Source organism: Peromyscus eremicus, chromosome 18 (assembly GCF_949786415.1).
Source record: "Peromyscus eremicus chromosome 18, PerEre_H2_v1, whole genome shotgun sequence".
Taxonomy (NCBI): Eukaryota; Metazoa; Chordata; class Mammalia; order Rodentia; family Cricetidae; genus Peromyscus; species Peromyscus eremicus.
The window spans coordinates 1,446,419-1,456,674 of NC_081434.1; the positions used below are offsets into that span (position 1 = coordinate 1,446,419).

General features: G+C 46.3%; 1 protein-coding gene across 6 annotated transcripts in view; it reads right to left on the reverse strand.

Moving 5' to 3' along the window:
• Pym1 (PYM homolog 1, exon junction complex associated factor) overlaps nt 1-9,577 on the reverse strand; it is a 29,035-nt gene extending 19,458 nt beyond the window's left edge. Inside the window, exons 1-3 of one of the 6 annotated variants that reach the window (XR_009375054.1) lie at nt 8,826-9,406; nt 6,609-6,665; nt 4,275-4,401 (exon numbers count right to left, since the gene is read on the reverse strand). Coding sequence is in view for 4 of the 6 variants with exons in the window: in XM_059245283.1 (XP_059101266.1) it covers nt 6,609-6,665; nt 8,826-8,937 (169 nt within the window). In the remaining 2 variants the exon portion in view is untranslated. Of the gene's footprint in view, nt 1-4,274; nt 4,402-6,608; nt 6,666-8,825; nt 9,407-9,429 lie in introns of those variants that run through there. The other 5 variants (XR_009375053.1, XM_059245285.1, XM_059245283.1 and 2 more) reach the window with 5 other exon arrangements.
• Nucleotides 9,578-10,256: the final 679 nt, after the last annotated feature.

The window sequence follows — 10,256 nt, forward strand, 5'->3', positions numbered from 1 at the left end:
CTCTGGACAAGCTCCATCCCCAGGGCTTCCTTACCATGATGGACTGCACTCTTGAACTGTGGCCCTGAATAAACCATTTCCCCCATGACTGCAATTGTCTGGGCTTTTCTGTTGTTGTTGTTTGTTTTTTTGAGACAGGGTTTCTCTGTATAACAGCCCTGGCTGTCCTGGAACTGACTCTGTAGACCAGGCTGGCCTTGAACTCACAGAGATCTGCCTGTCTCTGCTTCCAGAGTGCTGGGATTAAAGGTGTTCACCAGTGTGCCTAGCTCACAAAGGCTGTGGTAGGGAGATGCTGCTGCCTGTGGGCCTGAGCCACCAGCATGAAATGAGCTAAGCTGTGCAGCTGTTTAAGAATTTGCCCACGCAGACAGAAAAGGTTACAGATACGCAGTAAAGCAGATTCAAAAGGAAAAAACCTCTAAACAGGTTACAGTGTGTTTAAAAAAATATCTTTAGGCTTAGGGAAAAAAGGGATATAGACAGCCATAAAAAAAGTTTAAAAATAATAAAGTCTTTAAAGAGAGTAAAAAAGAAAAAGAAAATGAATAAGCCATGTGGAGATCAGAACTACACAGGGAGTCTGGATCCTGTATGGTGTTGTACTGACTTTGAATGTTTTGATTGCTGATGAGCAAACAACAGCTGCTGAGAGACACTGGAAATAAAAACTACTAAGTTACACCAACCTATATTTCTAAAATGTCTTAATTTCAAAATGAAAGTCAAAATATGTTATGTTGGGGAAGAGGTTATGCTTTTGTTTCCACAGAAAATGAAAGGCTGTGGTTTATTCAAGGCTGATAGAGATCAGATTTGATCAGGGAAGACCCTCTAGAAATCCTGGTCACAGACATAAAGAAATAAACCTTAAAACAAACAAAAAACAGAAGGCAGGTGACATATATTTTACATGCTCAATCATAAAACAAAAAATCATCTTTGGCTGGCTTGCGTACACTGCACAGTCCATACTTGTGCTAATGCAGATACGTATGTTACCTTTGAAAGTTTATGTGTTTTCAGAGCAAGGGGACCAAACACCAATGGAAATGGGTGGCCCAGTGATCCAGCCTCTCACAGTGTGTCTGCTGCAGTTTCCTCAGAGTTCTGTATCCAGAACAGCTTCAAGGCTGCCGGCTGAGATGATCCAGCCTCACAGACTACTTCAGCCAGACTTTAGATAAGCTCTACATTTTCCCATCACACCAAGACTAGACACAGCTAACTCTCCCAGGACTTGAACATTATCCCAGTTTTCCCAGGGTCCCCCAAGATGCCAGTGCCCCCAGACAACAGGAAGCAGTCTAGAGAACATAATACCCACATTCCCAAGAGGTGGGATGGGTGGTTTTTGGTCATTTGGTGGGTTACTGATGTTTGTCATTAAGGGGTTGGGTACAAGCTGTTATTGGTCCTGGTCAGAAAGAAAGCTGAACAAAGGAGTTAGATTCAGGGATCTCTTTCAAAAGGGAAAAAGGAGGGATGTAATATAAAAATAATGAGATAAAAATGCACATTAGTAGTTAGTCACCAAATCAAACTTGTAGTCAGTATGTTTTCAAGGTCAAACAGAGATATATTTTAGATAGATAAATGGTCTTCAAACACTTCAAAGACCTAGAGAATATGGCATTTAAAATGTTTTGTTAACATAGGGCTTTTCATAACAATGAGACATATCTGCTCCTAGCAGCACCAATTTACTTCAGAGAAGATGATGGGCATTGAAGAAACTCCATAAGGAGTTTGCTTTCACTGTGGCAAAGTTAGCCACTGGGCAAAGAAACTGTTCTTGTCTTGACTGCTGACAGTGTGCTGTACAAACTAGACAAGCAGGACACAAAGGAAAAAGACTGTGGAACTTTGCCAAGATAAAGCAGAACAGTCCTTCAAAACTCATGCTTCATAGAAAAGTCTGCCACACATTCTACAGGACACACAGGAAAGTGACTGCTGAACTTTCTAAGACCAGGTGGGACAGTCCTTCAAAATTCCTGTTTCATAAAATGTCTGTCAGATACTCTAGGCCTGTAGGTTGAGGATGATGTCCCCAATGTTGCAAAAGAATCTTGGGTGACTATCCAGGCAGCCAGCTGTTTCTGTCAATTCTTGTAGTTTTGGAAGTTGCTTGCTCTGTACTTTCTGTTTACTCAGATAATATTATATGCTTCTGGGGATCTTTGATGAAGTTGAAGACTAGACAGTTATAGTAATAGTTTTCCTTAGTTATGATAGAAGGTAAATTAGGTACAGAGCTTTGGACTCACCAAGATGGGATTAATAATTTAGAGTATGTTCTCTGAATTTGCCAAATACAAATGGACTGGACATTGTAAATGTAATTCTTACCTAATAATTGCTCTTTTGTTTGGTTGGTTTTTTTTGGAGACAGGGTTTCTCTGTGTAGCCTTGGCTGTCCTGGAACTCACTGTGTAGACCAGGCTAGCCTCTACCTCCCAAGTGCTGGGATTAAAGGTGTGTGCCACCACCACCCGGCCCACCTTATTTTTTTATTTTATTTTATTTTTGGTTTTTCGAGACAGGGTTTCTCTGTGTAGCTTTGCGCCTTTTCCTGGAACTCACTTGGTAGCCCAGGCTGGCCTTGAACTCACAGAGATCCGCCTGGCTCTGCCTCCCGAGTGCTGGGATTAAAGGCGTGCACCACCACTGCCCGGCTAATTGTTCTTATTGTATATAGTTTTACTGTGTTAGAGTTAAAATCTTTTCTTTTTATTTAGATAAAAAGGGGGAAATGTGGAATAGTTTTTGTATACTGTAAAAATATGTCACTCTGACTGGTTTAATAAAAAGCTGAATGGCCAATAGGTAGGCAGGATTTCCAGGCACAGAGGATGCTGGGAAGAAAGGCGGAGTCGAGGGGAGACATGGAGAGAGAGAGCAGGCAAGACATGCAGGAGGAGAGGTAACAGCCATGAGTCACGTGGCAGCACACAGATTAATAGAAGTGGGTTAATCTAAGTTATAAGAGCTAGTTAGAAACAAGCCTAAGCTATCGGCCAAGCATTTATAATAATAAGTCTCCATGTTGTGATTTGGGAGCTGGCTGATATGACAGAGAAAGACTTGCTACGAGATGCTGTGTGTGGAGAATCATACCTATAAATCTAGCAGCTGGAAAGCTGAAACAGGAGAACTGCTGTGAATTCAAGGATAATCTGAGCTACATAGTGAATTCCAGGATAACCTGGTCTACCAAATGAGACCCTACCTCAAAAAGCCGAAAACAAACAAACAAACAAAACACAAAAACAAAACAAAAAATAGAAATAAAGATGTTAGGAAGAAACTCCAAATAATCTGCCTTAAAAGGAAAGACTAACATCCACTCTTTACCTGGGCTCCTAAGAGACTGCCCTCATAAAATATAAATTAAGGTATGTGTGGGGGGGGGGGGGCTGGAGAGCTGGTAAGTACTACTCTTCCAAAGGACCAGGTTCAATTCCCAGTACCCACAAAGCAGCTGACAACTCTAACTCCAGTTCCAGAGGGTCTGATGCCCTTTTCTGGCCTCAATGGGTACCAAGCACACATGTGATGGACAGACATACATGCACACAAAACACCCATAAAAATAAATAAAAAATTTAATGAGGAAAGGTGAATTTTTACAGTGGGAAGACCTTATGAACACTACTTCAGACAGCTATCAGTGTTACTACACACAGGGTGGGAGGTATGCATCCTATGGTCTTCTTCCAAAAAACACCTAATCTAAAGCTAATCATGATGGAAACATCCAACAGTTGGGGAGGGTGACATACACCTGGAATCCTAGTACTCAAGACGCTGAGGAAAGGTGGATCTAGAGTTCAGACAAACCTGGAATGCGCATGCGTGCGTGCGTGTAGTTTTGTGTGTGTGTGTATAAAAAAACACAGAGGACATAGAACTGGGGATGGTGGAGAAATAAATTCCAATAGAAGGGTAGTCTTCAAAATATGTGCTTAACATTGCTAAAACCTGCTGGGGAGAGTGGCTCTGGGTAAATGCACTGCTGCGCAAGCATAAAGACTTGAGTTAAAACCCTGAACACCACTTGGGTTGGAGAATTGGCTCAAGAGTTAAGAGCATTTGTTGATCTTCCAAAGGACCCAGGCGGCAGCTCATAGCCATCTGTATCTTCTGACCCATGCATCAGGCACACACATATATATTGGCAAGACACTCATAAACACACTCATAAACATGATAAAATAATCTTTAAAAAATCACCAGTGCGCAAGTAAAAAGCCAGGTGTGGCCATATGCACCTGTGAGCCCGTACCATATGGGCAGAAATGGAAGACTGCTGAGGCTTGCTCCAGGCTCAGTGAGAGACCCTGTCTCAAGGGAACTTGGCTGAGGTAGAACAGGACACCAGCTGGCTTCCTCTGGCCTCTGAAATCACGAATAGGCACATATGTGCATATATACAATACACACTCATACCCAAGTACCCACCCCCCAGAAAAATATCCTAAAAAGCCCATCAAAACGATTGAGGGCAAGTAAAGTCTGAGAAACTGACATTAGGAGACATGAGACCTATATGCTAGATGAGATCCTGAATCAGAAAAAGAAACTTCCTTTTTTTTTTTTTTTTTTTTTTTTTTTTTTATGAGATCAGGTCTCCATACTTAGCTCTGGCTGTCCTGGAACTCATTATGTAGACCAGGCAGAGGATTTTTGTTGTTGTTTGTTTTTTTCAAGATAGAGTTTCTCTGTGTGTCCCTGGCTGTCCTGAACTTGCTCTGTAGACCAGGCTGGCCTCAAATTCAGAAATCCGCCTGCCTCTGCCTCCCGAGTGCTGGGATTAAAGGGGTGGACCACCGCCTCCAGCTTAAGGAAGTTTCAAAACCTGGCTTGCTTGTTTTTTGAGACAAGGTCCATGTAACCTGGGCTGGCCTCAAACTGTAGCAATTCTCCTATCTCTGCCTCCCAAGTGCTGGGAATCCAGGTTATGAACCACCATGCCTAGCTTGAACAACATATGACATTAGTTACTAATAATGTAGTGATGCTGATTAGTTAACTGTGAGAAATGTACTTTAACAATGTACGATGGCAGTAAAAGGGAAAGGCACCAGGTATACAGGAATTCTTTGTAGCATCTTCTCAACTGTTCTAAAAACCAATATAAAGTCTATACCATCTCACTGTTACAGAATAAATAACATCTAGACAAAGCCTTAAGAGAGAGAAATAACAGTGGAAAGATTAGAAAAGTCAAATATGGAATGTGACGGTATATCCAAAAGTGAGACACTCAGCGTTAGAGAACAAAGACACAAGCAGCTCAGGAGAGGGACTGTGCCGGAAGAGCAATGGCAGACGAGCAGCAGATTAAGCAGTGAGGGACTAGAAACAACAGGTGAGAGAGACCTCATGTTCAAGACATGGATTTCAACAGTGGCAACTCATGCCTACAATCACAGTGCTCCCCTGGGCGGTGGTGGCACACGCCTTTAATCCCAGCACTCGGGAGGCAGAGCCAGGCGGATCTCTGTGAGTTCACGGCCAGCCTGGGCTACAGAGTGAGTTCCAGGACAGCCAGAGCTACACAGAGAAACCCTGTCTCAAAAAAATAAACAACAACAACGACAACTTCACATTGCTCATGAGGCTGAGGCACGAGGACCGCCATGAAGTCATGAAGTTGAGGGCGGACTGGGCTGGCTACACAGCGAGGCCTTGATGGAAGGCAGGAGAGAGAGGAAAGAGGACAAACACTTGCCCGTGACTCAGAGAGAGACAGAAACCACAGGCCTTCATTCTTTAATGACACAGAAAGTGAGGGTTTGGGGCACAAAGGAAGAATTAAAGGCATAGTGACAGAGGTCTGGAAAAAAGCTGGTGAACTAGCCATGGGAGAAGTTAGGACACCAGAAAGCAAGAACTGGCAAAAAGCTGTGATACTGACAGGAGTTAACGCTGTATTGAATCTGAATCTTAAACTGAGTTTTTTCTTTTCTAGCAATATGTTACAGACTAAAATCAGAAACCAAGAAAAGAGTTGATGGATAAAGACAGTCATGTGCAGTAGTGAACTGATGTCTGTAACGCAGGCTTAGGTGGGAACAGGGAGGACAGGAGTTCAAGGCCAGCCTGGACTGCAAGAGACTTTGCCTCAAAAAGCCAAAAATGCCAAAAAATAAACAAACAAAAATGATAAAGAGGGGGCTAAAGAAATGGCTCAGAGGGTAAAGCATTTGCCACTCTAATGTAAGGACCAGAATTGGATTGCCAGCATCCACATTCATGCTGTGGGCTGGTGGTATGACTATAATCCCAGCACTTGGGAGATAGAGACAGGATCCCAGGAGCAAACTGTCTTGCTAGACTAGCTAAATCACCACACTCTGGGTTACAGTGAAAGATAATGCCTGAGATATAAGGTGGGGAGGGGTGGAGGAAGACGCCTAGTATCACCATCTGGCCTCCACATGCATGTGGACCTGTACCCACACATGCACGTGCACACAAGCAGGTACACACATTCTCACACACATGGAACCAGAAAACCTAAAGAGGGCAAAAAGCTGCCTCTGTGGATTTGAGACAGTCAATATGGTGACTGGTAAAGAAGCTAAAGTGAAGGGGAATACCTGAAAGGAAAGTAGTGTCACAGATGAGGTCCAGGTTGTAGTAATCCTGAGGTGTAGCTGAAAATACAAAGGTATGTCAATGATCTCGTGCTCAGGAACTAGGGAGTTCAGAGTATTCCCAAGGTGCTAGAGACAGATAACAACAAAATAAAACAAAAGGGCTAGAGAGATGGATCAGGGACTAAGAGTGGCTCTGGCAGAGGACCTAAGGACCTGGGTTCGATTCCCAGCACCAATACAGTGGCTTACAACTCTAACTCCAGTTCCAGGAGATCTGATACCTCTTCTGATTTCTGTGGGCACCAAGCACACAAATGGTGCACAGACACACACACAGGCAAAGCACTCACACACATAAAATAAGTCTAAACAAAACAAAACATAATTTGTGGGCAGTAGATAGGAACACTGTGGTTTTACAGGAACTTTATAGGAACCACTGTAATTGCAAGGTAACACATTACACAAGGGTCACAGGAACAGCAGGAAGTAGGAGGAAAACAAAAGAGCAGTTTATACCTTTTTTTCTTGTACATAGTCACAGAAAACAGAAAACACCTCTGGTGGCAGGGAAGGGCCAGATGAGTTATGTGGATAAAAAGAATACTAAGGTACACATCAAAAGCTGCAAATTGCCGGGCGGTGGTGGCGCACGCCTTTAATCCCAGCACTCGGGAGGCAGAGCCAGGCGGATCTCTGTGAGTTTAAGGCTAGCCTGGGCTACCAAGTGAGTCCCAGGAAAGGTGCAAAGCTACACAGAGAAACCCTGTCTCGAAAAACCAAAAAAAAAAAAAAAAAAAAAAAAAAGCTGCAAATTGCCCATCATGGCAGTGGCAATGTGTGCCTTTAACTCCACAACTTGAGAGGCAGAGGCAGGAGGAGCTCTATGCCTTTAAGGCCAGCCTGGTCTACACAGTGAGCTGCAGGCAGCCAGGACCACATAGTAAGACCATGTTGTGGGGAGGGGAGTTTCTATTTAAAGGTATGGCACAGTGGTGCATGCCTTTGATCCCATCACCTGCGAGGCCGAGGCAGTTTGGTGTGTAGAGGGAGTTCCAAGCCAGTCAGAGGTACATAATGAGACTCTGTCTTAAAACGCACAACAAAGAAAAACCCAGTTCCTAGTTAAAGACCTACTGAGTAGAGACTACAAGGAAACTCTTTGAATGCAAGACTAGGGACCAGTAGCAGAAGTACCACAATGTGGGACGCCTACCTACAGGGAACATGTAAAGCAAACCAAGAAGCATACATGGCACATTTTAAACACACCATGCACACACTGCACACTCACAGGATCACTTCTATGAAACACCAGAGTCAGTGAATACACGTGAAGACTACAATGAGGGATACAGAAACAGTAACCAGGCGCTTGCACTGCGTTTTACAAGTCTTTCACATGCCTATATGACCATCTCCAGGTCAGTATTGCTGTTGTGCACACTATTCTAAAGACAAGGCAATTAGAATAAGACAAAAATATCTGGAAAACTAATTCTCAGTTTCACACACAAACACAGACTTCCAACATTTCAGACAGCTGGACTGGAATTCTACTCAAGCTGTTCGGAATAACGGGGTTCTATTCATTGTCAAAGATGTTGAAAGAAAGGCCAGTAGATACTTTCCTGTTCGTTTTCTCTCACTTTAGATGGAAAACTCCATCAATGAGAAAAGTCAAGTTGAAAGTTAAATTCCTCTTCCCTTCGTGTACCTCTGGACTTCAGTGACCCCCAACAAATGAAGATGGGGCAAAGAGTGAGGAAAGCACTATGTAGCAATGAGATCTTCAGCAGATACAGCTTGGAGAAAAAGAACGAAAACGGGCAGGGTAGAGAGCAGGTATAACAGTAAGAAAGGGGGAGGGGGAAGAGGGCTGGAATTGGAGGGAACTGATAGTGTGGGAGCCCGTGAAGCTGGAGAACCCTGGAAAGGTATGAACTCCCACAGCTAGAAACAGCCGAGGCTCCTAAGGGTCCCGGAGCAGGGGACATTGAAGGACCCCCAGGGCTCGGGAGACCGGAAGCAGAGACCCCCCAAAACACGAGACCAGAAGGGGGCGCAGGTGACAACCCACAGGAATGAATGGGGAAGGCGGTCCGGGGGCGGGGCAAAGGAGGGGCCCCGGGATGGGCGTGGCACGAACCCCTCTCCAAGTCCGAACCCCTAACCCACGCGTCCCGAAAGAAGCGGCTCCGCGATCCCCGCACTCACCGCCGGTCTCGTCAGTTACATAGGGAGTCGCCATCTTGAGAACCAGAACCACTTCCGGCGTGAGCGGGCTGGGGTCCCGCCCCCTCCCCACCGGAAGTGGAGTCCTCATCATAGCAAGCCACCATTTTAATCTTAAAGAGAGAGTGCACCATTTCCCTGGCCCGGGTGGAGGGAGAGGGAGGGTAGACGCTCAGAGCCGTTTATAAAGTCGTGGGCGCTTTTACTACCACCGACACCATCATTTAACGCCTGAAGCATATAAAACGGTCCTCCGGGCTCCCAAGAGAAGTTCCGGCATAAGCCCTCTACTTCTAACCCCAAACTAGGGCTCGCATGGCCCAAGGCCCGCGGGCACCCAGTACAAAGGCTGGCAAAAGAGGAAAGGCACCGACAGGGCCCTGGGCTGCACCCAACGCCAGGGCGACGGCTGACACGGGGCAGAGACGTCCCGGGGATACATGGGACGCGCGGACGTGGCTGGGCACGGACGTGAAAACCCCGGCCAACACTTGGGAAGGTGGGCGGGTCGGCTTGGCACGCCGATGACCCGGGACGGAGACCTGCGGAAGGGGCGCGCAAAGACGGGGCGCTGCGGGTCGGTCACCTGTCCCCGTGGCCTCGGGGGTGCCGGCGGTTTCCATGACACCGGTGGGCGGGCAGCCCTCGCCAGGTCTGCCCCCCGAGAGTCCGCCGCGCGGTGGCTCCTCGCCCCGCTCCCCAGCCGCGGATCCTCCCGGGTCGGAGGGCACCGGGTGAAGGCATCTGGGCGGACCCAGTTAGTATTCTAATGAGCCGCGCCCCAGCGTGCGTTGGGAGCAGCTTTGGCGACCGACCGCGGGCAGGGCCACCCTCCGCACTCTCGGGACGTGCGGTGTTAGCCACTCCCTTTGTTAGGCTGTGCCCTGCCCGGTGGGTGCCTCGTTCTTCCAACGAACCCCAAGGGTCGTGTCCGTGTCCCCCGTGCCCCACCCCCTAACTCCCCACTCCCCAGCCTTCGGCAACTTAGTTCCTCCGGGGCTGAGTCCTGTTAAACTTGTTTCCCCTGCAGCCCGGAAGGTACTCGCTGCCAGCTCTTCGCAGGTGTCCGACTCTGCCCTCCTTCCCCAATTTATTTTCCTTCCTTAACTCTTTCACCTTCCTCTATTGCCCCCTCTGACTTAGGTGAATGTCCAACAGGGCCTCTCGAATTGAGGAGAAGAGGAAAATATTAGTGACTACCTCAGCAGTACACATCATGTCCCACTAAAAAATAAGGGGGAGGAGCCGGGCGCCTTTACTCCCAGTACTCTGGAGGCAGAGACAGATGGATCTCAAATTTCGAGGGCAGCCTGGTCTGTAGAGGTAGTTTCAGGACAACCAGGGCTACAATTAGAAACCCTATCTCAAAAATAAATAAATAAATAAATAAATAAATAAATAAATAAATAAATA